The following is a 27,448-nucleotide window of genomic DNA, read 5'->3' on the forward strand; positions in this document are numbered from 1 at the left end:
TATCCATCCTCTCTTCCAGTGTGTACATATTTATGTCCTTCATTCTCATCTCATAACTCTTTTGGTGCACACCGTTTTGGTTGCCTTTCTCTGGACTGCTTCCATCCTGTCTGTTTCCTTTTTGAGCTATGGTCCCCAGAACTGAACACAGTACACCACAAGGCCTTGCCAATGATCTATACAAGAACATTATCATTGTCCTTTTTCTTGCTGGAAATGCCTCTCTCTAAGCATCCCAGAATCCCTCTAGCATTAGCCACCACCTTGTCACCCCGAGGTCTCTCTCCCAATCAATGCATATCAGTCTTTAACCAGCTATCATGTACAGCTTCTTTGGATTTCTGTCTCCCAGATGCATGGCTTTGCACTTATTGGCGCTGAATTTCAATGGCCAAACCTTCGATTACTCCTCAAATTTTCTTAAATCGGGACTTCCAGTTATGCGCTGACCATGGAGATCGCATAAGAGCTGAGCTCCCACCTGTCTCGTTTTAAAATTTATAATAATGCATCCTTTTTTGCAATCTTTAAGTATGGCTCCTACTAAAGAAACAAGTAAAGAACTGCTGCCGTCAATCTGGGCCAAAAAGACCCATAATGCAAAGAAAACAGACAATCGTTTGAAAAGCGGAGTACCGAGGAGGAGACAGTCTCGGAGGACAAGAGTCATTCAGGGCTGTGGAATCGGGTGAGTAGTTTGACTACATTCAAGCACTCAAAGAAAATTTTGGTGATTGCATATCTACGAAGCTTAATGACCATTAAAGTGTTACTGTAGATAAAGGGGCTAAAATTTCCGAGTCTGTGACCTCGCACGGGGAACGTAAGGAGCAAGAGCAGAAAATGTTTGATTTGGAGTTAGCCTTTACATCGCTTACAGCATAAATTGAGAAGTTAGAAAAAACTATTATGGCCTGGGATAAACTCGATGACTTAAAAAACTGGTCATGTCGGTGTAATTTACGTATTCTGGGTGTTCCTGAAAAGACCAAGGGAATGCATTTTCTTTGAAAATGGTTTTCAGAGATTCGGTAGCTGAATCGGGCTAAGGGTCATAACCTTGTAGGTTCCATCGCCATTTGCCTAAGCAGAGCTGCTTAAAAGGCATCCACAATCTTCCTACTCCTTACAGATTATGCAGTAAGGATACTCCAATCCACCTTCGGCAGATTAAAATCTCCTTTAAGATAGCCCACATCACCTCTTCATTCCCCCATTTGCCCCGCATTTCAGTTACTAGGATATTGTTTTTAACATACAGAACTACTCCTTCTCCTTTATTGCCCTCTCTATCTTTCCGCAACAGGTCATATCCTATTCATGAGACTCACTGAACCATGTCTCCAATATAGCTACAATATCCAAGTCCACTTCTACCATTAGGGCCTACAAATCTGAAACTTTGTTGCACAGACTGCGAGCATTTGCATACATAGCTTTCCAGCTTTTTCCCCCTCATTTTGCTGCTCTTCCCAGACATCTTTATTACACTTTTGCTAAAAAGTAGATTAATTTTGTTCATTTCTCCAACCACTTCTCATATTTATATGCATTGGGGATGACATGTTAATTCCACTGACTTCCTTCTGTCACCCAATCCTTTAGTTTAAACGACTGATGACATAAGTTCTGAGTTTCTCACTTAGGATCCTTTTTCCAACCACAGTCAGATGTAAGCCACCTTTGCTGTATAGACTTATCATTCCATACACTGCCCAACCCCCATTGTATCCAAATCCTTCTTTACACCAGGTTTTGAGCTACATATTGAAGTTGTCTATATGAGGTAATCTTTCCCTTCCCTTGAACAGGTAACACTTCTGATGTGGCTATGTGCCACGTGCCCAAACTGCTTCCCCAGGTTCTGTAAATATCTCTGTAATTCTTGGATGCTGTTTTTAGCAAGGTCTTTTATTCCCAGATGTATAACATCAGTTTTATATTCCTTACTTTCTTCCTTAATGGTAGTGAATCTGGTTTCTATTTCTGCCAGCTGAGGATTCTGGAAGGCATTTTGCTATTGTGTATCCCTCAAACTGAGTTCCCAGGTTAGTGCTTTTGAAGACAGAGTCTCCCAGCAGAAGCTTTCTGTTGGTATTATTTTGTGATTTCTGTTTGACTCTACTGAAACTGTCTCCCAGAAGGGGCATTCTGTTTTGATGCTTGATGGCATTGTGCGGTTTCAGCATGCCTTGCGTGTCTCTCCTTTCCATGACAAATTATCTAGCTAAATTTAGCCAGTTAAACTGTCCTCTTGCCATGCTAAATATTGGTCTTAATCTCGCCTCCACTCTGATAACACTCTCTAAAGAGTTACAACTTCTATGTATAAACACAGATTGACGGGCATGAAGATAATATGAATAACTATGCAAGAGTGTAGCCCAAAAATAAATGACAATTAAAAAACATCGAAAGCAAAACATTTTAATGTGAGAGTTGTCCTGCTGCCATATGCCTTCTATTACTGCCTACAGGTTTCAGCATCATTTTAGTTCCTTACTATAACTTCCCCATCTGAACACTCTACTTTTTGTCCAGTTACTGAAGAAAGTTAAATTGGTAGCATCTAATCGGTCTTCCCTTTGGAGCACATACAGATTTTTGCTAATAAATTCAATGATGGCTCTTTTTCCCTCAACAGCTGTTTCCCCTCAGTCCCCTGCCATCCCATGGACTCCAGTGGTTTCCTCACCTTGTACTGCTGTAAACTCACAGAAGGATCCCAAACCACAAAGTCATTGTCACCAATAGGGCCTGGATTGCTTTTGTTTTGCTCCAATTTATACAGTACCTGAGAACTTTCCTGTATCCTGAAAAACAACTTCAAATACAACCAGAATAGGATTAGTATAATAAAATTTGTATACAAATTTACATATGTTGAGGTTCTTGTGAGGAATCAAAACAAGTTTCTGAAAATGTACTTGCAATAAATAGCAAAATATACAGGAGCAGCATGCATAAAATGTCATCTGTGTTAAGCATCCACTCAAATGAGCTTATGCATCTGTCCTCTTTATTCAGTGTGTATGTTATACATCTATAATAATGTGTTTCCAAATAATTACCCATCTATTTTTTTTATAAGGACCTTTACAGAGGCATTGTTAGGCAATTAAACAGATTTTCTTAAATTCGAAGTCTCAATTTAAAAAACGCATTACAAAGATTCAACTAAGAACATAAAAACATGCCATACTGGGTCAGACCAAGGGTCCATCAAGCCCAGCATCCTGTTTCCAACAGTGGCCAATCCAGGCTACAAATACCTGGCAAGTACCAAAACAAACTATCAATTAGTATTATATAAAATACTGCAAGTCAAATTTTGCAAAACGAACACAATTTAGCAAAATGAACAATCAATTTCACACTAATTAATACATGGCCGAAAATTTCAAGGCAAGGAACAAAATTTATTTTACAATCAACACTGAAGTACAAATTATTATAAATGTAAACCCTACTCATGGAATTTGAAAATAGCTGTCAGATTTTAAAATCAAATTGCTCTCTCATTGAAGCAGAGGTTTCTAACTTGGAGCAAAAAGATTTTCCATATGTGGAACCACAAGGACCAGAGTCAAATTAGCGCCCAAATCAAGAAATACAGAGGACCATATTCAGACAGTTTGTTCAGCTAAGTTTGGGACTCAACTGGACAAACCACAGTTTTTTAATTTACTGCTTTGTTCATCTCAGACTTATTCTACTGTCGCTATCCAGATAAAAACTTAGATGAATAAGGCAGAAATGTTCAGAGGCATTCAGGTAAGTTATCTGGATAAGTTTGATTGTGTCATGAGGCAGTGCTAAAATTATCTGGATAGTTCCACTTTACCCACTTTGACCAGATAACTTAAGCAGACTGCCAATAGCTGAATATGAACCTCGTAATTATTACAGTACATTATGCAAAACAATTGTAAGAAATTTAAAACCATGAGTATTGGAAAACGTTGGGTAGGGCATAATATTGTAATTGCCCACATTGGTACAACATCCAAGGGTATCTTATCTGTGGATTTCACACTAATTTTCAAAAGGAAAGCACAAACTTACTTTCCCTTTCAAAATCATTCCAAAAAAACTATCCACACACATTTATTCCTGCTAATTCATGCAGGAAGTTTTTTTTTCAGGTAAATTTATGTACATATGTTTAAAAATTCCAGCATTTGCATACAAGTTCACACCCCTCTCCAACCCATTCCCTGGAATGCCTCTTCTCCCTACAAGAGACTTTACACGTGTAGTGGCACAAACCCACATACATACATCTGCACACAGGGTAAGCAATTTTCTTAAAGCTCATTTCTACAGGCAAAGCACTGTTTTATCTGTGGACATGGCTTTTAAAATTACCCTCCCTATGTCTAACAACTGCCAACAGTCATTCAAGTCACCAGATGTCAACCTACATGCAACCTTCTGAAAACGTAGTCCTAGAAAGGCAAAAGATTCCGGAGAGTCGCAAAAATCATAGCCTTCGTGTACAGCTTTTGCTGTTGAATACCAGCTCACCTTTTTCAAAAGACAACAAATCTGTTGCCTCACAGATGGAGATTGGCTGCTTAAGTTGTACTTGATACAGAATTTAATCATTTCCATCTCTTCCACGGAAACAATTTCTGTGCTACGATGGCTTTCGCAAAGCAAACCCAGAGTATCCATGCGGACCTAAAAAAGAAAGAAGATGGCCATAGAATCTGTGAATGCTTTAAAATATATATATACATATATATATACATATATATATATGCACATACTTATTAGTTGACTAAGATTATATAACAGTGGTTTTATGTATCGGCTAGCATATGAGATAAGCAGCTAAACCCGTAAGAAGCTTTAAAACTGCTTATTATCAAGTCAGTGACCAGATATCAAAGACATAGTCATCTTTTATTTTGCCCAACAGTTTCTTCTTCTTTCTTTTGGCCTCCAGATCAACTGAAATTGGTCTCTGTGGTGCTACAACATCATCATCCATCATTAGCAACTACCTGGAAACTTTACACCTATTTTATATCCCCTCCCATGTCACAGCATTTCGATTGGCAGGCTGTACACAATTTTTAAATAAATATATAAATAAACAGGCTTTGCCCAGTCATTGCAGCTATAACCCTTCTCATGAGTCCTGAAGCTGGGCACTAGTTGTCACCCTTGGGGATAACTGACTCACTCCCTGTTCTCCCCTGCCAACCCTCGGGCTCTAAATGCTACTTCTACACCATATCCATTCCCAGCCATGGCAAGTGGGAAGTACCAAAGCTTCATTTACCCGGGTGGGAGGAAGCGAAAGCTGCCCTAAGGACCCCTGCAACAAAGGCAGTATCCTCCCATGCCATGACATCCACCCAATAATGCTTGACAAAAGTGTTCATAAAGGACCAGGTGGCCGCTCTGTTAAATTATCATTGGCGCCAATACCTGCATCTCTGCCCAGGACACTAATTGCTCCCTTGTAGAATACATGCAAGCCAATTCCGGAAAGCGCTTACCCTTCAGCAGGTAAGCTGACTCAATTGTCTGCTTTATCCAATGGGTTTAGGTAGTCTGATGCCGCCTCTCCCTTACATGGCCCCCCCCCAAAGAAAAAAAAACCCAAACTTATCTGACTTGGGAAAATCATTAGTGACCTCCAGATAACACAGGATGAGTCTCCGCACATCCAAATATTGGAGTGAACAATACTCATGGCTGCACTCCTCCCGAGAAAAAGATGGAAGAGAAATAGTCTGGTTAAGGTGGAATTCAGAATTGACCTTAGGGAAAAAGGATGGCACTGGACTAAAAATCACTGTATTCGGCAAGATCATTAGAAGGGGGTCTTGACAAGACAGGGTCTGTAGGTCCAAGACCCACCTCGCAGAACAGATCACCACAAGAAAGTCAGTCTTCAGAGGCAAATCATTCAAGGAACTCTGACTCAGCAGCTCAAAGAGAGCACCTCAACAGAGCTCTCAGGATCAGTTATGGTCCCAGGGAGGTACAACGGGTCGGAAAGGAGGACGCAGACTCTAACCCCCCCCCTTAAGAATCATGAGTAGAGGCACCCTCAACGGTCCTCCGATAACAAGCAATAGCCGCTACCTGCACCTTCAAGGAATTCAGGGCTAGATCCTTATCAATTCCTCCCTGAAAGAAGGCTAGGATGCAAGAAACTGTGGCCCACCAAAGAGACCCCAACCTGTCATGACAAAATTGCCCAAACGCAAGACTCTGACGTAGGCTAAGGAGATAGTCTATTTCCTGGACTTCAACAATATGGAAATCACCACGGAAGAATATGCCAACTTAAAGTGTCGTCTCTGCTCAAGAGCCGAGCCAAGCCATGAGAAAGAATGGAGCATGATCCTTCAAAAACTATGGGCCCTCGTACCAGATATTCCTGCACCTCAAGAAACTCAAAGGACAGGCCACCTACAGTCGAAGGAAATCCACCTACAAAAGACCTGCGAGGGAGACATAAAATATCATTGTACGCGGATGATGTGCTACGATATTTTACAGATATGTCCAAGTCTGCACGCAGAGTTTTAAAGATCCTGGAGGAACATGGTAAAGTCTCCGGGCATGCTGTAAACTATCAAAAGTCTGAGGTGTTCTTCTTGGGGGGGTGCTGTGGCTCATTCAGGTCTGGATGGTATGCGGCCTTTCCGTATGGCTGGGGATGGCTTCAAATACTTGGGTATCTGTATTCCTCAAAATTGGTCAGACATATATAGTATGAACTACATGCTGGTTTATAATAAGATACCTGAGGATATGCGGCAATGGTTGGGTCTTTTCATTATATGGGCAGGGTTCATTGGAATACTCAAAATGAATATTTTACCCAGGCTAATTTATCTGTTTCAACATCTTCCTATTGACTTACCTAAGAAATTTTTGAATAAACTTAATGGGCAGATATCGCAGTTTATTTGGCAGGGGAGGACCCCAAGAGTGAAATTAAGCATGTTATGGCGAACCAAAAAATGGGGGTGGAATGTCACTTCCCAATCTTTTAGGATATTACTGGGCTTCAAGGTTAATAGTTCTACATACATGGCTTGGTACAGATAGCTCCCAGCCCTGGTTATCTCTGGAGGCGAGAGTAACAGAGAATGTAGATTTAGCACTGCTGTCATGTATGTCCCCCCATCTCATCACATGAGGAGAAATACACGATCAAGCCCCATAATAGTGCATACACTCAGAGTGTGGCAGGGATGTGCAAAGCACTGGGGATAGATGTGGATGTTTATGCACCATTGGCTGTTCTGTGAGAAAAAATATATTTCTGTATTTACATTTCATAATGACTTATAAAGCTGGTGGAGAGCTGGATTAAGATATTTGGGACAGCTGTGGGATGAGGAGCGATGGCTAATTTTGATGCTTTACAGGAGGAACATGAACTGGAGGAGGAATCTAGAGGGAATTATGACAGACTAAAGTATCACCTGGTCAAATCAGAGGGAGTGTAACAGAATGCCTTCACAAACAGAGCAAGCCTTATTGATCTCAAGATTCTGTAAGAAAGGTATTTCCACTTTATATCGAGCAATTACACTGATGAATGAGGAGCGAGAAACAAATGAGACACTGATTGCTCTGCGGAATGCAGAATTGAGCCTAAACTTAACTGACAAGGAATGGAAGGGCATTTGAAAAAAGGACATAAGATATCAATAAATAGTCGAAGAATCGAGCTAATGGATAAATTAATGAGAAGAACCTATCATTACCCCTTGTTTTTTTGTGAGTTTCTCCCCGGAAGCATTGCCGCTCTGTTAGAGAGGATGAGGGAGGTGGGATCCCATATCCACGTCTGGTGGTCATGCCCCTTGGTTCAGAGCTTCTGAATGCACGTGGAGATGTCAGATATCTTGGGTCACATGGTGAGTCTCACTCCAGCAATGTGTCTTCTTGAGTTTTAGACGGATTTGACCTTGGATAGCTCGCTTCGTAAATTGGATAATCATCTCATCCATGCTGCAAAGTTTACAATTGCCACATACTGGAAGGCTCAGCCACTGCTCACACATTGGTATAAGTAAGTTCATGACATTGCCGATATCAAGATGACAATGTATGCTTTGCGTAAAAAGTCGCATGTGTATGATAAGGTATGGGGGGGCCATACTGGAGGTATCTGAGCCATAGTGGAAGGGGTATGGGTCTTGAATGTCTGCTGATGGTCTTTACCAGGAGAAGGAGTAAATCATAGAGTTATTATGGTGATATTGCTTTTTTGTTCTATGGTTTGTCATATATATGTACATATGTTCAGAGCTATGTTGTGGGATGACCTCTCTATTAAGTGTCTGCTAATTGTTTAAACAGTTGGAGAAAAAAAAAAGGCCTGTGAAGCCAATCTCGCACGATTTGGATCACCTAATTTGACTCCAGCTCTATCCGTCGCAACAGCCTGTCAATGAGCGCCCATGGAGAGAAGGCATATAGAAGCTCTCCCGCCAGCCATGGCTGCACCAGAGCATTGGTTCCCATCGAGCCTGATTCCCGAAGCAGACTGATCTACCTTTGCATTTTGATAGGATGCCATTAAGTCCAGCTACAGACAACCCCAAGTGCGATAAATCACATGAAAAGCGTCCACGCTCAACTCCCATTCCCCCAGGTCCAGCCGATTTCAGCTGAGGAAATTGAATTGAACATTTTCTTGGCCCGCAATGTGCGCAGCGGTCAACAGGTCAAGATATTTCTCTGCCAGGGAAAAAGAAGGGATGTTTCCAACAAAATGCCTGTGTTCCTGATTTCCTCCTGCTGATTTACATATGCAGCCGCCATGGTGCTGTCTGAGAGAACAAAAACGGCCCTCCCCCAAATCAGCAGGAGGAAGTGAAGGAGTGCCAAGCAGATCACCGTGGACTCCCAGTCGACTGATAGACCACGTGGCTTATTCCAGGCACCAACTGCCCTGAGCAACTTACGTCTAACAGTGAGCACCTCAATCGTGGAGGCTCACGTCCGTAATGATTAGAATCCAAGCCAGAGTGACCAGGCTGACTCCCTTCAACAAGTTGGTGGAGTCCAGCCCCACAGCAGGGACTGACACACTACCGGGCTCAGTGGAAGCCGCACCATGTAGTCCTACATCTGCGGTGCCCACCGAGTCAGAAGCAATGCCTGGAGTGGCCCTAGATGGGCCCAGGCCAAAGGCACCAAGTCTAGAGTCAATGCCATGAGAGAGAGTACCTGCATAGGTATCCTATGCCGAGGGAAGATCCAAATCCAGAAACTCCCTCACTGGCGTATCTTGCACACTCGTTCGTCCATGAGAAACACTTGCCTTGCCCATGTATCGAACCACAGCCCTAAATACTTCAGGGACTGTATGGGCTGTAACAAACTCTTAACAAAATTGATGACCAAGTGTTCTAAGACCCAAACCACGCAGAGCAGGACACTCATACCGCCTACTCATGAGATGGCACCTGACTCAATCATCTAGATGGGGGTGGACTGTGATACCTTCAGACCGCAGAGCCGCTGCCATTTCTACCATCACCTTTGCTAAGACACGTGGCACAGTTGCCAGGCGGAATGGCAAGGCTCAGAACTGAAAATATTCCTGCAGCACACAAAAACAGAGATCTTTCTGATCCTTGCCCGAATAGGGATGTGCAGGTAGGCTTCTGACAGGTCCAACAAGCAGAGAAATTGCCCTCTATCTCACCGTGGACAAAACAGATTGTAACATTTCTAAATGAAATCTCGGAACTCTGAAGCAGTGGTTCACCACCTTGAGATCCAGAATAGGGCAAAAGGAATCATCCTTCTTGGGGACCATGAAATAGATGGAGTACCGACCGTGGCCCCATTGTGTCAGAGACACAAAGTTGCCCTCAAAAGCTGCAACTTTTGGAGGGATTAAATTGACCGCCCTCTGTTTGATTGGGCTTGTACAAGGAGAAACCATGAAGGCTTCCTGAATAGGACAATGGAGATCCAGACTGTAACAAAGACTATTTCTAGAATCCATTGATTGGCCGTTATATGGGTCCACTCTCTGTAAAACTCCTGGAGTCATGCTCCTATAGGTGTCAAAAGGGAGAGAATCCACGGAATCTCATGAGAAAGCTCTACTGACCCCTGAGGAGGGGGTGGAGCTCCCTTTCTGCCATCTGCCACAACAAAAGAACTGACCATGGCCCAATCCAAGTCACAAGTACCTGGCAAGTACCCAAACATTAGATACATCACAAGCTATTATTGTTTATTAATTACTGTCATAGCAGCTTATGGATTTATCCTCTAGGAACTTATCCAAAATTTTTTTAAACCCAGTTACACTAACTGCTGTAATCACATCCTCTGGCAATGAATTCCAGGGCAACCAATCTGGCAGAGCTCCGCAACAAATCATACTGTGCATCTGCCAGGAAAGTAGCAGCAGACTCCATCCTAGCTGCTTCCTCTCTCTGGAAGCTGCTGGATCCAGCGAAGAAGCACCCAGATTACCATGACCAAATGTGATGCTATTCTCGATTCATTAAATGCATTAGGCTACAAGCAATCTATCCATTTGCCCACTCACAAGGCGGGTCATACCCTTGACCTCCTCTTCACCAATGCCCTCATTCAAACTGACACCCCCTCTCACACACCTATCCCCTGGTCAGATCATCACCTTATCAAAACAGATCTCTCCATCAAGACACCTACCTGCCATGATAGTACAAAAAAAACCATACATTACAGGAAAAACTGTACCAGAGATGACCTTATATCAGCCATCGCTAACAAACTTGACAATCTAGAACTCACCAATGTAGACACAGCTCTTGCCTCCTGGTATGACATCACCAATAATATAGCTAATTCTACCTGCCCCCGGCAAACTAAACTTATCTGTCCTCAAAGTAACAAGAGTAAGAAACCCTGGTACTCCCAAGAGCTAAAAAACCTCAAACAACACCTTCGAAAATCTGAAAAGATTTGGCGCAAGGATCCCTCACACACACACCTGGCACAATTTAAAACCTCCCTACATCTATATAGTGACAAACTTAACATGACAAAACGAGACTTCTATGCCAACAAAATACACCAATTCCAATACAACCCTAAAGTACTATATGATTACGTTAACTCACTCACCAAGACGGCTCCCCCCGACATCCCTGACGTAGTAGCCAAATCCAAATGTGAAGATCTAGCCACCTTCTTCCAAACCAAAGTAGACAAGTTACTTTCAAAGTTCACCCCTTGTGCCAGTCCCATCAACATTGTCGAACCCGATTTCATCAATACAAAGACTTGCAACAATACCACTGTTCTCTCCTCCCTAGACTGCACCTCAACATTAGAAATAGAAACCTTGATCAAGAAAGCCAAACCTTCCACTCACCCATCTGACACCATACCCACAAAACATCTCCTCACAATACCCAATATTATTGCCAAACCATTAACAAATATCATTAACCTCTCCATTAACTTGGGACAGGTACCTCTCCCCTTGAAACAGGCTATTGTCAAACCCATCCTAAAGAAACCCAAACTTGACCCCATTGATCTAGCCAACTATCGCCCTATTTCCAATCTTCCATTTATTTATTTTATTTATTTATTTAAGGATTTATATACCGGAGGTTCCTGTATAATATACATATCACCCCGGTTTACAATGAACAGTAACTATCGCTTCAAGTTAGCGGTTTACAATGAACATAGTTAATCCAAGAAACAGAAAAAAAAAAATATATATATAACAATGCTAACAATTAATAAATAACAATTAATAAATGAAAATAAATGCAATAACAATTAATAAATAATTAATAAATAAACAACAATAAATATCAATGAAAAATGGCAATAAAAAATGACAATAAATAAAATACAATAGCAGTTGGTAAAATAACATGAGGGTTAATGAGAAAATAACATGGTTAAATAACAAGGTTATGTGAAATATGCTGGGGTAATCGGAAAATATGTGACTGATTATCTTCCTGCTCTTGGTTCTACGGGAATGCTTGTTTGAATAACCAAGTCTTAAGTTTCTTTTTGAATGTAGCGTGGCATGGTTCAAGGTGAAGGTCTGGAGGAAGCGAGTTCCAGAGTGAAGGGCCCGCTGTGGATAGAGCGCGTTTCCTCAGCGAGGATTTAGCCGGTTGGGTAGTTAGTCTGTTTTGATAAGCGCTTCTGGTCGGTTTTGTAGATGTGTGTAGTTGAATTTGGAATGTTAACTTGAGCGGTGCGATGTTGTGCAAAGCTTTATGTATCATCATTAAGGATTTGAATTGGATCCTGAATTTAATCGGGAGCCAGTGGAGGTGAAGAAGGATTGGGGTAATATGATCTCTTTTTTTGGCATTTGAGAGGATTCTTGCTGAGGCATTAAGGACCATCTGAAGTGGTTTTGTGGTGCATGCTGGTAGGCCTAGAAGGAGGGAGTTGCAGTAGTCCAGTTTTGGGAGTATGATGGCCTGTAGTACCATGCGGAAGTCTCTGTATAGGAGGAGTGGTTTTAGTTTCTTTAAGGTTTGTAGTTTAAAGAAACATTCTTTTGTAGTGTTATTAACGAATTTGTTGAGGCTGAATCCACTGTCTAGGATGACTCCCAGGTCTTTTATTTGTTGCGAAAAGGTATCTTGGCTTTGGCTAGCATTAAGAGGTGTGGGTGGGACATAGTTTTCCGGTGCTATAATGAGAATTTCAGTTTTGTTTGTGTTTAGGACAAGGTTGAGGCTGGAGAGAAGATTGTTGATAGTTGACAGACAATTATTCCAGTGTGACATAGCTTTGTGTAGTGAATCTTCTATAGGGATGAGGATTTGTATGTCATCCGCATATAGAAAGTGAGTTAGCTTGAGGTTGGTGAGTAATTGACAGAGCGGGAGAAGATATATATTGAAGAGAGTCGGGGAGAGGGATGATCCTTGCGGTACTCCCCTTTTGGATTCGATGGCGTGAGACTCTTTGTTATTTATCTTGACCTTGTATGATCTGTTTTCCAAAAATGATTTGAAACAGGCTATTGTCAAACCCATCCTAAAGAAACCCAAACTTGACCCCATTGATCTAGCCAACTATCGCCCTATTTCCAATCTTCCATTTATTGCTAAACTCCTTGAAAAAACTGTTAACAAGCAACTCACAGAATACCTTGAAGACAATCACATCCTTGCCCCCGCACAATACGGCTTTCGGAAATCTCATAGTACGGAGACTCTTCTACTCTCCCTAACAGACCACATTATTAAAGGATTTGAGAAAGGACAATCATACATACTTGTCTTCCTTGACATCTCCTCCGCATTTGACACCGTCAGCCATCCCATTCTCCTACAGCGGTTGACTGAAATAGGCATTACAGGTGTTGCCCTCAACTGGTTCAATTCTTATCTCAGCAATAGAGATTACAAAATTCAGCTAGGCAATCATGTTTCCAAGGCTATCCCCCTTAATCAAGGTGTCCCTCAAGGTTCATCCCTCTCTTCAACCCTCTTCAATATTTACATCCTACTCCTCTGTCACTTCCTATCCAGCCTAAATCTCCCACACTACATATATGCTGACGATGTTCAGCTCCTCATACCCATCACTGACTCTATTTCTAAAACCATGGATTTCTGGAACGATACTCTCCAATCCATAAACAATCTCCTTTCTTCCATCCACCTAGCTCTCAACACTACTAAAACTGAAATCATGCTCATCTCACCCCTTAACCACTCGATCCTTCCCCCTCTTTCACAGTTCCAATTTGCTCAACAAATCCGTGATCTGGGTATCATTCTCGATGGGCACTTCACACTGAAGAAATTTATCAACAACATACTAAAAGATGGCTTCTTTAAACTTCATACACTAAAAAAACTAAAACCCTTACTACACTCCCCCCCGATTTCCAAACAGTGCTCCAAACCACCATCTTCGCCAAAACCGACTACTGCAACTCCCTTCTCCTTGGCCTTCCTAACAACGCCATTCACCCCATTCAAATTTTACAAAACACAACAGCCCGAATCTTGACCAACTTACGCAAACACGACCATATTACACCTGTTCTAAAAGATCTACATTGGCTCCCAATAGCTTCCCGTACACAATATAAGACTCTCTCTCTCATCCACAAGGCTCTTTACAATCCTGAAATGAACTGGTTTAATGAATCCTTCCGCTTACACCAGTCTAATAAGCCTACTAGACACGCACATCTCGCAACTATGCCCATCCCTTCCCCTAAACTCTACAAACTAACATCTACCAGAGCCCGTGCCATATCGATAGCCGGGCCGACCCTTTGGAACACAATGCCAGTTGAACTACGGCAAGAGGAATGCATCAAATCGTTCAAGCGGAAGCTCAAGACCTGGCTCTTCACCAAGGCATACACCTAATTTCTCCCTCCTCTCTACTGCCCACCCTTCCTCTCCTCTGCCCCCCTCTTCTGGTCCTCCATCCCCTCACTTCGCCCTTCTCCTACCTTTTTCTCACCCCTTCCCTCTACTCATCACTCCCCCCTCTCCTCCTAGCACTCCTAAATTGTTTATCTCTTAGTGTCTTCCTTTTGTACATATGTATATAATTACAAACCTAGTTGAGTATTTAATGCAAATTTCCCCTTGTTCACACCCTCATTTATTCATTTGTTAACTTGTTTTATTTGTTCAATGTAAAGTGCCATGCTTGGCGTTTGTTTGTGTTACACTGTAAACCGATGTGATATCCTGGATGAATGTCGGTATATAAAAATTTTAAATAAATAAATAAATAAATAAATAGAGATCTGTACTGCTGTGGCGGATGCCACAAACTCCTGAGGGGTGACTCCATCTTTCTGTATTGGGGGTTTTTCAGTGAGGCACCCGCTTCCACAGGAATGGCTGTGTGCCTGGACACTGCTGTGACCAACGCATCAACCACTAGCACTTGAAAAAACCTCTGGACCACCAGAGGTGGGAGAGAGTAAAGCCAGAGTAAAAAATTGACCTCTCTCAGGCCTGACTGTGGGGAATCCCATTCTGCCAACATCATCTCCTCCACCACTGGGTGTAGAGAAAAGGCAATGGTGGTCTCTCGCTTTCCCTTAATAACAGAATCCCACACTGGAGTCTCCGGTGGTTTGGATTCTTCCCGCCAAAAGCAAGCCAACACCTGCTCAATCAGACCAGCTATTTCATCCCTAAGAAATAGGCTGATCACAGTCTCATCCTCGGGGCCAGAGGAGTGTTGCAACCGTCCCTTCCCGACAGCTTCACTCCTCCTACCTTTCTTTCCTTGCACCTCCTCTTGCTGTTGATGGACACCTAGCTGCCGCCGCGCCTGCCTGCCATCCTCTCCGGCGCTGCCTCCCGCCATGCCCCGGCTTGGGCTCTGCCTCCCGTCATGCTCTGTCTGTACGCCGCACAGCCCTCACTCTTATTTTCTACTTGGCGTGAACCTCAGGGGCGTTCCCCCGTGATGACATCACGCTGCCCACATATTTAAAGCCTACAATGTTTGCTAACCTTTGAGTTAGCAAGGGGGATTCTTCGGATGGGATTCGCTCTCCGTACCCAGCTACTCTGCCTCCAATCTATATTGGACTCTTAACGCTAACGGGGTACCCGTTCCTCGGGGGCCTCACTTGCTTTTCAGGTCGCTATCAGGAAACCAGTACTCGCTCCTTGAGGGCCCATGTTCCCCGACTTGCTGCCTGCTCATACTTTCTCTTCTGCCTGGAAGGATTCGCTATCTTCAACACCAATGAGTACTACCATCTTCACCTCAGAGCTTTCCCTGGAACCAGGTACTCGCTCCTCGAGGGCCTGCCTCCGTTCCAGCCCTGGTGCCATCTCCTACATGGAACCGCTTTGTGAGTACATCTCCTTCAAACCTCTCAGCTCTCAGGGATCAGGTACTCGCTCCTCGAGGGCCTGCTCTTCCTATCCCAGGGTTCTCCATACTGGGGCTTGTGTATATTCCACTGTACTCACTATTCTCAGTTCTTTCCACTACAGCACTGCTACCAGAGGAGTCGCTGTTCCAGCACCTGAGGGATACTAGTCCAGCCGGGCTACTTCTACTGCTCACCACTGCCACCTCTGGTGGCTTCACCACATTGTCTAATAAAAGATCAATCTCTGTGTTTGAGTGTCCTCAGCTGAGCCTGACCTGTGACTCCTCACGAGTCTGCCCCCATGGGCGTGGTCAGCTGCCACAGTGTCCAAGGGTCCACCCAAACCTCACTAATTATAACAAGGAGACAGCTCCGTTATCCAAGGATGCCCCACTATTCACATCCCAAGTTCCCCAGATCCATCGGGTCCTCCCAAGAAGGCCCCTGTGCCTCAACGGTCAGCCAAGTCCTCTTAGATAGAACCAATGGTGAAGGATCCGAAATGGGACTCTGGCACAGGTAAAACCCCTTATGCCCATCCCCCGGTCTAGAAAAAGCACAAAACACCTGTGTAAAAAATGAAAAATCTATGTAGAAAAATCTCTTTGGGCTTCCAGGGGCCCCACTGGTGTCCCCACAGATGAAGGGCCAACCGGGGAGAGGGCCAAGAACAAACCCGGGGGGAGGCACCGAAGTCCGCATTCAAAGCCAAACTCTTCCCATGTTCTACAGAATGTGCGAGAGAAGCTAAAATAGCTGCCACCTTAGGTAGCTGCGTGGTGGACACTCTTGCTTATTGTGGTGCTTTATTGTATATATTTTATTTTATTTGTCTCAGGTGTTCTCATAAGCACCTGTGTTGTACATATATTATACAGGAAAATATATCATTACATTGTTTCACATAAGAGATAATAAGTGCTTTCTCCTAGTTTGTTTGTGTAATGCAGACTACAAAGCAAATACCACATTCCCAAAGAACCCACTACTATACCTATTTATCGTGGCTGGACTGGTGAAGCAGGGATGACATGGAACAGCCCTTTATTCTAGATCATCACTTCAGCAGGCAAGCTAGAAAGAATAAAAGGAAGCTGTCCCCATTCTGCCCCAGATCGAGCATCTCTTCAGGCAGATAGGGAGAAGCCAGCAGAGCTCATTTCTAGCTCTTCTGGTACTTTATACATGTTGTACGGAGAAGAAAATGGCAGTAACTGTGCTGCCACTTATCTCAGGATACTCAGTGGGTGGGGAGGAGGAAGCAGCCCCGTATCTCTCGACCCTCGCGGCTTTAGTATGCAAACAATGGTGAAGGGAAGGTGGACTTGTGATTTAGCTCATCCTTGTGATTAAGTGGGCAAAAGCGACACAGTCAACTCCTGCTTGTCTCTAGATCCTCAGGGCTTCATCTAGTGGGCAGACAGACCAGCTCCACTGCAAATCTTCTCTTCTGCCTCCTCGGTACACTTTATGTATGCACAGGGCTCTATAGCTCAGCATTTATTTCTGTTGATTGCTAGCTTGAATGCTGACACCAGGGTGGCACTAGCTATCTTGTGCTACCTCATTCCCACTCCCTCCCAATGTGTCTACATCCCCAAAATATATTTGTGAAATAAATTAACATGAACTTTTGAAAAATGGACTCTGATCAGTCTCAGGGCCCTGTGACTTTGCACAGCAGGAGATCCAGGTTCAATTCCTAGACCCTACTCCTGTTCCTTGGGTTAGGAGGACTAGGGAGGCTGTAAAGGCAGTGTCCACAGTTCCTGGCAGTGAGTGAATTCCACTCATTGCTTAAGAGTTTTATCTAATAGCTGGCTTAAGAACATATTTGTGCCATGTTCTACAGCAGTGTTCTCAACCCAGTCCTCTGACACATCTAACTAGCCTGGTTTTCAGGCTATTCACAATGAATATGCATGAGATAAATCTACATGCAAATCTATCTAATGCATATTCATTGTGGATATCCAGAAAACCCAACTAACTGGGTGTATCCCAAGAACTGGGATGAGAACCACATAAGAACATAAGAAATTGCCATACTGGGTCAGAACAAGGGTCTAACAAGCCCAGCATCCTATTTCCAACAGTGGCCAATCCAGGCTACAAGTACCTGGCAAGTAACCAAACACTAAGTAGATCCCATGCTACTGATGCCAATAATAGCAGTGACTATTCCCTAAGTCAACTTGATTAATAGCCGTCAATGGATTTCTCCTCCAAGAACTTATCCAAACCTTTTTTTTACCCAGCTACACTAACTGCACTAACCACATCCTCTGGCAAAAATTCCAGAGCTTAATTGTGCGTTGACTGAAAAAGAATTTTCTCCGATTAATTTTTAATGTGCTACTTGCTAACTTCATGAAGTACCCCCTAGTCCTATTATCCAAAAGAGTAAATAACAGATTCACATTTATCTGTTCTAGACTTCTCATGATTTTAAAGACCTCTATCTTATACCCCCTCAACCTTCTCTTCTCCAAGCTGAAAAGCCCTAACCTCTTTAACCTTTCCTCATAAGGGAGCTGTTCCATCCCCTTTATCATTTTGGTCGCCACTATTCTAGAAGGAACTATAGTCTCTACCTTTTTGCCAGAGGACATTGCTGCCATACCTAGGCTGGAATGGAACAAAAATGTGAGGAAAATGCTAGTAGTTGTGAATAATTGCCCACGGCCTCAGCTGAGACAGGTTTTGCTGGAAATCCAAACGAGCAGGAGGAAATCATCAAGCACACAAAACGGTTCAATGTCAATAGCTAACAGAGAAAACATTTTAAAAAACCTATGCAAACTTCCAAAAATGCAGCATACATAAACAAATGTATCTTCAAACCACAAAACAGACAACAGTTTATTTTCATCACCTACCTGATCATGTCGATGGACTAAGCCTTGTTTAATTAATCCAGTGGAGACCTGGTCACTCCACATAAAATTATCAGTGAAAGTCAGATGGCCATGAGCTCTAGCTGTTCTCAGGCAGGCCATCAAGGCTCCTAGTGCACCTCTGTTACTGCAGGATCCTAAAGTAATAAAGATGTGAATAATCAAACAGGTACACGTTTGATTACCCAAATGCTAATACAACAGTAAACATTTACTTATTACAATCATATCAAGGTTTTTTCATACTTGGATGCAACTCCTAGAGGCCTAGATCATTTGTTTTCCAAGGGTGTTTCATAAGTACAGCAGTTCTAGCATGCATCCATTCTCCAAGAGGGTGAGTCAAGTCTTTATGAGTGGTCAATGCATCCATGATTAGTTTCTTTAGCTCTTTATCCCACTACAGGCACTTAATATTTCCCACAGCAAGTCATAAACTTAAGATTAACAACATGTGATGGAAAGTAACTTTTTGCAGTCTTGTGACCACTTGCACAACAGGCTCTCTAAAATTAAAAAAATCTCATCCTACTCCCACCCTCCAAGATAATATTACAGTGGGCAAGCACGAACAGATCCATCCACTGATCCCTCCCTACCCTCAGACAAACAAAAATGTAGTGGGGGACACTAGATACCCCTCTCCTGCCACCAAGATAGAATTGTAGTGGGCAAGTGGTGCCAGATCCCTCTTCCCTTTCACCCATCAAAACAAAGTAGTGGCCACTCCCTGAGCCTACCCCCATCCCTTACATGAAAAAAAAAAAATATGGTGCCAAATCACCAATCCCTACCCTCTTTTTGTCTGGGTAAATTTTGAGCAACAACAATCTGCCCAGACAAAATTTAGCCGGTGAGCAGTGAAAAATGTCAAGCATGGTGTTTTGTCCCGCTAACTCCCAAAGTTAGTTGGACAAACCTTTTCAATACAGACCTCAAAATATAATTAAACATTGAAACCATGTAAATTAATGTTGGAGCCAAGAAACCTTAACTAACTTCACCAATCAGCCACACCCACAATGTAAAAAAAAAAAAGATCACTGAATGTCAAAAGTCACTATATGCATATGCAAGGACCAGATCACTGAAGCAGGACATAATTCCTGGGGGTTTCTTTGCAGCCCTGAACCCTACCCCTTGGATTCCACACCAATTCCTTCTCCTGGCACACAGCTGCTATCATAACGCATCATCATCTTCCCTGTAATATCTGTATTCCACACTAGGGATCACGACACACTTTCAGGCGTGCAGCAATTAACGTAAATGAAGCAGATGTTCTTACCAACACTGGTATAAGCAGAAGTTTGAAGATTCTTCACCATGTAGTGCAAACTCTCAGGATTACACTTCAGTAATTTGGGCAGATGATAGTCAATAATGTAAGTTGTTTGCCCGGGGTTTCCTTCACACAGGATTAAAAGAAGTGGAGAGATCCAGGTCTCATGCCACTGGTCAATCCAGGGTTCTCCCAGAGATGTAGATACTAGCTGATTCCTGTGGCTCACAAACAAAGCTTCCAAAAGATTACTTGCATATGGTGCAAACGACTGGTCACCCATAACATCCAAGATCTGTGCTGGGATTGTTCTGTCCACTGCAAGAATACTTTCAACACCCACACATTCCACCAGACAGGCAAGTGAAGCATACTTCCCCTTCATGTGCCATTCTAAAGCTAACAAGCTTCCTGTCAGCTGTGAAAAGAAAGGATCTGTTTTGACATCTGCTCTGTCAACGGTAAGTTGATGGATCTGGAGAAGATTTTTGAATATCGCTTTGCACTGGTGTCTAACTGCATCCAGAGGGTGCTCCCAATGAGTATAGACATATTCCAAAAGTTTTTTGAAAGTATCAGAATTTCCATTCAGACTGTCTTTCAAATCCCGTGAGCAAGAATTGAGGACATCCAATGCTGTTGTGGTCCAAATTGCTAAGATCCTGGATACTGACATAGCCATGTTGGATTCCTTTAACCTATTATTTAAGAAAAGCAAAATGTCAGAAAACAAAGGAACTACCATTTCAGACTGTATCACTTTAAGAACATAAGACTTGCCATACAGGGACAGATCAAAGGTCCATCAAGTCCAGTATCATGTTTCTAACAGTGGCAAATCCAAGTCACAAATACCTGGCAGGATCCCAAGGGGTAGATAGATACCATGCTGCTTAACTACGAGTAAGAAGTGGATTTCTGCTACTACAATTTAATAATGGTATATGGACTTTTCCTCCAAGAACTTGTACAAACCTGTTTTAAATGCAACTACACTAATAGCCTTCACCACATCCTCTGGCAATGAATTCCAGAGCTTAATTATGGGGCGGATTTTAAGAGCCCTGCTCGCCGGGAAGCCTATTTTACATAGGCCTACCGGCGCGCGCAGAGCCCCGGGACTCGCGTAAGTCCCGGGGTTCTCCGAGGGGGGCGTGTCGGGGGCGTGTCGGGGGGGCGGTCCCGGTCGTTGCGGCGTTTTCGGGGCGTGTCGGCAGCGTTTTGGGGGCGGGTACGGGGGCGTGGCTACAGCCCGGGCGGTCCGGGGGCATGGCCGCGCCCTCCGTACCCACCCCCAGGTCGCGGCCCGGCGCGCAGGAGGCCCGCTGGCGCGCGGGGATTTACGCCTCCCTCCGGGAGGCGTAAATCCCCCAACAAAGGTAAAGGGGGGGTGTAGACAGGGCCGGGCGGGTGGGTTAGGTAGAGGAAGGGAGGGGAAGGTGAGGGGAGGGCGTTAGAGGATTCCCTCCGAGGCCGCTCCGATTTCAGAGCGGCCTTGGAGGGAACGGGGGTAGGCTGCGCGGCTTGGCGCACGCCGGCTATACAAAATCCATAGCCTTGCGCGCGCCGATCCAGGTTTTTAGCAGATACGCGCGGCTCCGCGCGTATCTGCTAAAATCCAGCGTACTTTTGTTTGCGCCTGGAGCGCAAACAAAAGTAGGCTATTCGCGCTCCTTTTAAAATCCGCCCCTATGCATTGAATAAAAAAATATTTTCTCTTATTAGTTTTAAATATATTACCTAGTAACTTCATTGTGTCTCCCCTGGTCTTTGCACTTTTCAAAAGAGTAAACAGCTGATTAACGTTTTCTTGTTCCATTCCACTCATTATTTTATAGACCTCTATCATTTCTCCCCTCAGCCGTCTCTTCTCCAAGCTGAAAAGTCCTAACCTCTTTAGCCTTTCCTCATAGGGGACTCATTCCATCCTCTTTATCATTTTGGTTGCCCTTCTCTGTACCTTTTCTAATTCTGCTATATATTTCTTGGGATGTGGTGAATAGAACTGTACAAGCAAGTTTGCTTACTTTAAACGGTGCCTTCCGTAGATAGCAGGAAAAATTAGCCATGCTGTCTGGGAGCGCTCCCTGGTGGCTCAATGCGGGAACCTTTCTTAGGACATTGAAAGACGCGCTCCTGCTCGCCTGCGCAGTCTTTTCCCACACGTCTGCCTACATAGCCTCGGTCTCTGAGAAAGCACAGAGCACAGGGCAGTGGTAGACACCAGAAAGGTAGAGCAGGCAGAAGATAGAACTGTCCAGAGAGGAGGGTGAGTCGCATGGCTAATTCATCCTGCTATCTACAGAAAACACCATTTACTGTAAGCAAACTTGCTTTTTTCCCTGTAGATAAGCAGGCTGAATTAGCCATGATGTCTGGGAGTCTACAGCTAGGGAACGAAGCACAGCTCAGTATACAAGCAGTGGATTGAAGTTGCTGGTATGTGGGTAGTGCCCCCAGAAATGGTGGACAGGTCAAGAATTGGTAGCATAACGTAGTATCCCCTGCTCCTCGGATACATCAGAATTAGCATGTTGATGGAGGCAGTAATGTGAAGTGAACGGATGCAATGAGGACCATGTAGCTGCTTTGCAGATATCCTGAATATGTACTTGCTGTAGATGAGCGATTGATGTAGCAACTGCTCTCAGCTGGTGAGCTTTTATCCTTGGAAGGTAGCTTTTTGCACCTGGCAGAATAGCAGAACTGGATGCCCTGGGTTAACCAACTCGACAAGGTATGTTTGGTTACTGGTAGACTCAGAGCATTCAGGTTGTAGGAGAGAAAAAGCTGAGAATGTCTGTTGGGTTTGTTAGTTCTTAGCTTATAGTAGGCCAATGCCCTTTTGCAACCCAAGGTGTGCAGCAGGATTTCTCGGCTGGAGGCATGCAGACGTGGGGAAAAGGTCAGCAGTGTTATGGTTTGGTTGAGGTGGAATGCTGAGACCACTTTCGAGAGGAAGGATGGGTGTGTACTAAGGGTGACCTTGTCATGGTAGAACTGAAGATAGGGCGCGTGATGGACCAGCGCCTGAAGCTCACTGACTTTCCGTGCTGAAGTTATGGCTACCAGGAAGAGGACCTTCCACATGAGAAACTTCATTGAGGCTAACTGCACTGGCTCAAACGGCGAATGCTTCAGAGTTTCCAGGATTACGTTTAGGTCCCATGGGACCACTGGATGTGTGACTGGAGGGCGTAATTGCAAGGCCCCTTTCTTATAACAAGAGATGAGGGAGAGTGTGGATATGGAGGCATCCTGGACGGAGGGGTGGTAGGCTGCAATGGCGCTAAGGTGTACCCGATGGAGAGACTACTAGTCCCACCAGGTACAAGGAATGCAGGTATTGTAGTAAGCATTCCAGAGAGCACTGAAAGGGGTCCAGGGATGCAGAGATACACCAGTATCGAAATTACGACCACTTAGCTGCATAATTCCGTCACATGGACGGTCTGTGTGATGAAAATATTTTGTACCTCCAGGGAGATGGGCAGATGGCTCAGTACCTACCTTTCAATCTCCACGCCGTCTAATGGAGTGAATCCTGCATGGGATGAAGCTGCAACCCGTCTTCTTCTGTTAGAAGATCCGACTGTGAGGAAGAACGATCAGTGTCTGAAGAGAGAGGTGTACAAGATAGGTATACCATGGTTGTCTGGGCCATGCCGATGCTATGAGGATGAGATCAGACTGTTCCGCGATGCATTTTTGTAACACCTGTGCGATTAGCGGGATTGGGTGGAATATGTACATCAATGACCCATCCCAGTGAAGTAGAAAGGCATCTTGAGCCACTCGCCAGGAGCTGGGTAGAGGGAGCAGAATGCCGGCAACATTGTGTTTTGTCAGTGGCAAACAGATCTACTGTCGGAGGCCCCCACTTGTGGAAGAGAGAAGACACCACTTCTGGATGCAGCTCCCACTCGTGGGGTTGAAAGATCCTGCTGAGCCGGACTTGCCTCCACATTCCTCACTCTGGGTAAAGTGGCCTGCAGCTGTATGAAGTGAGTCAGCGTCCACTCCAGAATTAGCACCGACTCTCTGTAAAGCGGTCTGGAACCTGACCTGCCTTCCTTGTTGATATAGAACATGGGGGCCTGATTGTCCGTGTAGATCATGACTGTTTTGTGTTGAAGTATGCAAACGAAGGTGCAGACTGCATAACGAATTCCCTGGAGTTCCAACAGATTGATCTGAAAACATTTTTCCAAGGGGGACCAAAGACCTTGGGTCTTGAAGTGCAGAACGTGAGCTCCCCAGCCCTTGGTGGAAGCATCCGTGGTTAGGACCAGTTGGCAGGATAGAGTCCAGAAAGGTGCTCCCAACTGGAGGATTCCCAGCCGCAGCCACCAGTCGACATCTGATAATGTTGGATGAGTTAAAGTCACAATTTTTCACCTAGGGTGCGAACGTTGGGACCATTGGGATTTTAATCACCACTGAAGGCAGCGCATGTGAAGACGTGTGTTTGGGACCACATACATGGCTGCATCCACGTGGCCTACCAAGGAAAGGAACTGACGTGCTCTTTAAAGATGAAGCAAGTGCCCGTAAGGTGAAAATCCTGTCCTCTGGCAGGAAGGTCTTGCACAGGCTCGTATTGGATGAGGGTGCCTATGAACTGCAGAGACAGAGGGGTCCAGATGAGGCTTCTCGTAATTGATGATGAATCCCAGCTGCTCTAGGCAGCTTTTCGTCTGCAGCTGGTGAGTGCGTAGACATTCTGGGCTCGGGGTTACGAGGAGCCAGTCGTCCAGATAGAGGAAGAGCTTTATTCCTCTCGTCTGAAAATAGGCCACAGCTCCTGCTAGGCATTTCGTGAACACCCTGGGCACTGAGGATAGGCCCAAATGGCAGGAATCTATATTGGTATTTTCAGTACCAACCTGGAAACAAAGGTAGCGCCAGGAAGAAGATGCATCGGTATATGGGCATAGTCATCCTTGAAGTCCAAGGAACACATCCAGTCATTGGGTTGCAGGAAGGACAAGATGGTTTTGAGGGAGGTCATCTTGAATCTCTCCCGTTGAAGGAAGCGATTTAAGGCACATAGGTCCAGGATTGGTCACTGTTCCCCACTATTTTTGGGATAAGGAAGTTTTGGGAATAGAACCCTAGGAGTTAACGCTCTGGAGGCAATACGTGAATGACTCGTTGACGGAGCAACATACAAACTTCCTGCAAAAGGAGCAGAGCGTATCGTACACCCTTGGGGGATGGAGCTAGGCATGGTAACGCGGGCTTGGACTTGAGGTTCAAGCAGTAACCATTCTGGACAACATTTAGAACCCAACGGTCTGTTGTGATTTGCACCCATGCCTGGGTGAAGGACGCTACACCGCCGCCCAACGCTTCCTGAGGCTGTGGCCCAGTTGAATTTAAAAAGACTGCTGAGGTTTCCATCCACTTTGGTGGGTGCTGGATACAGTTACGGTCCTTCTGCTGCAGAGGTTGTTGCTGTTGTCTTTGTGATTGGTAGGGGGGTCTATAGGATGAAAAAGGCCTGTTGGTAGTGTAATATTGTTTTGGCGTGACTTGCTCTGCTAGAGATGTGAGAGAGGACACCGCAACACTTTGTTCCTTTAATTGGGAAACAGTTTCTCGCAACTCATCCCCAAACCTTTGCAGGGAAGGTCTGCTAGCTTCTCATGAACATCCTCACGAATAGCACTCGCTCGCAGCCAGACCATCTTCCTGGCTGCAATGGCTGCAGTGGAGGTTCAAGACAACATGTTAAACCCTCACATATCGTGGAAAGTAGATGTCAGATTCCTTCCTCCATTTCGGAAATGCTCCTTTTCTGGGGCCGATCACCTGCACCTTGGTCTTCCTCTGACTTCAGGGACTAAAGGCATTTGTAGAGGTATTGAGTAATGTAGAATTGGTGTTGCTGAATTTTTGCACTGAGCATCGAACCTTGGAATACCTTCTTCCCAAAGTCGTCCAGGTAACTGTTATCTTTACCTAGAGGGGAATACGAATACAGCCCGGCCTTTCTGGATCACTTCATGGCAGATTCCACCACTACCGATGCATGTGGCAACTGGACCGGGCCATAGTGGAGCGATTTTCTCATCCTAAACTTGAGATCTGTTTTCCTAGAAGTGACAGGCATCAAGAATGGAGAATCCCATGCTCTCTGTTCATAACCGCGTCCAGGACTTCATGGGAAGGCAGAGCAGTAGGTTCCGCCAGTATGTCAAAGATCCTCAGTAAACCATGGACTGTAGCCCAAGAGCCCAGCAGCTTCTTGGTCTCCAGGTTGAGAACGGTACCCACTTTTTCCACAATTTGGGAGGATAGGTTTCCTGGTGGGGATCCGAGGGTATTCTTGTGGAAAACCCAGGAGAGGGAGGGGAAGAATACACAGATTCCTGCATTGACTGCGGTGTCGACGTCGCCCCCTTTGTCATAGTGAACTGGATCCACTGATTTCGCATGCAGAGATGAAGCAAGAGAATGGTTCGAGGATGTAGTGGACGGACTGAACTGTGGAATTTAGAGGATGTTACAGTGTCAAGAAAGGACTGAAAAATCCCTGTGATCTGGGACATTGATTGGGTCTCAGCCTATCGCAGCGATGCAGATGTTCCTCTTTTCCTCCTTTTGGCCAGAGGAGGGGTATTCCCGATCCTTCCAGGGTATGATATGCAAACCTGATCTATGAAGCAGTCCAAGCAACATAGTGCTGGTACCTCCTTCTGGGGATGTTGGACAAAGCGCCTTTCGCTTCCGGGCTGCTAAACGCTCATTGGAAGCAGAGGAGAGCAATGTCCACCTCCGAGTGAACCAAAACCTCGACATCTGAGAGGGTTAAGGGCGGCGGTGGAGTCTTAGAGTGGCGCAAGCTGCTCCACCCCTTTGCCTTCTGCGGCGCATGGCGCTGATGCGTTGGGTACCTCTAGGTGGAGTGATGAGTTTTGATCTTCACCTTTCCCAGCACTGGGGCAGGCGTTGATAGCGGGTATGCAGGATGCTCCATAACCGGTTGTGTCGAATGCTTCGTCACGTGCTTCGGTGCCCCTTCTGTCAACAACTTGGGGACACGCTTCGGCGCCGCATGATCCAATGTGGCGGCCCCTATGCTTCATGCGACGTTTGGCATCAGGGGTCTTGCTGTGGCTGTGATGCGAAAGGGCCTTTGGCGCAGTCCCACACGCTTCTCCGGCTGGGTGCACCACGGTCGACTCAGGGGGTGTTTCGTGGGTCAAGGCCTCCTCAACGTGGCCTAGCCTCTACTCCCCTGCCCTTTGCAACTTACTAGAAGAAGGTTGCAGGGAGGACGCCCGTCAGTGGTCATCCGTCCTTCTGGGCTCCCGACCTGGGGAGGAATGAGCCAATCGCTGGGATGGGGCATAAGAGCACGAAGACTGCCTTGTTCAGTTTCGTGATCTTAACCATACGCTGATGTTGAGCCCG

General features: G+C 44.8%; 1 protein-coding gene across 5 annotated transcripts in view; it reads right to left on the minus strand.

Annotated features, from left to right (window-relative positions):
- Positions 1-27,448, minus strand: part of THADA (THADA armadillo repeat containing) — an 828,919-nt gene that overhangs the window by 732,824 nt on the left and 68,647 nt on the right. For all 5 annotated transcript variants that reach the window (XR_003855359.1, XM_029593321.1, XM_029593322.1 and 2 more), the window contains exons 11-14: positions 20,036-20,727; positions 18,730-18,884; positions 4,528-4,683; positions 2,696-2,824 (exon numbers count right to left, since the gene is read on the minus strand). Coding sequence is in view for 4 of the 5 variants with exons in the window: in XM_029593321.1 (XP_029449181.1) it covers positions 2,696-2,824; positions 4,528-4,683; positions 18,730-18,884; positions 20,036-20,727 (1,132 nt within the window). In the remaining variant the exon portion in view is untranslated. The remainder of the gene's footprint in view (positions 1-2,695; positions 2,825-4,527; positions 4,684-18,729; positions 18,885-20,035; positions 20,728-27,448) is intronic.

Source organism: Rhinatrema bivittatum, chromosome 3, assembly GCF_901001135.1.
Source record: "Rhinatrema bivittatum chromosome 3, aRhiBiv1.1, whole genome shotgun sequence".
NCBI classification, from domain to species: Eukaryota; Metazoa; Chordata; class Amphibia; order Gymnophiona; family Rhinatrematidae; genus Rhinatrema; species Rhinatrema bivittatum.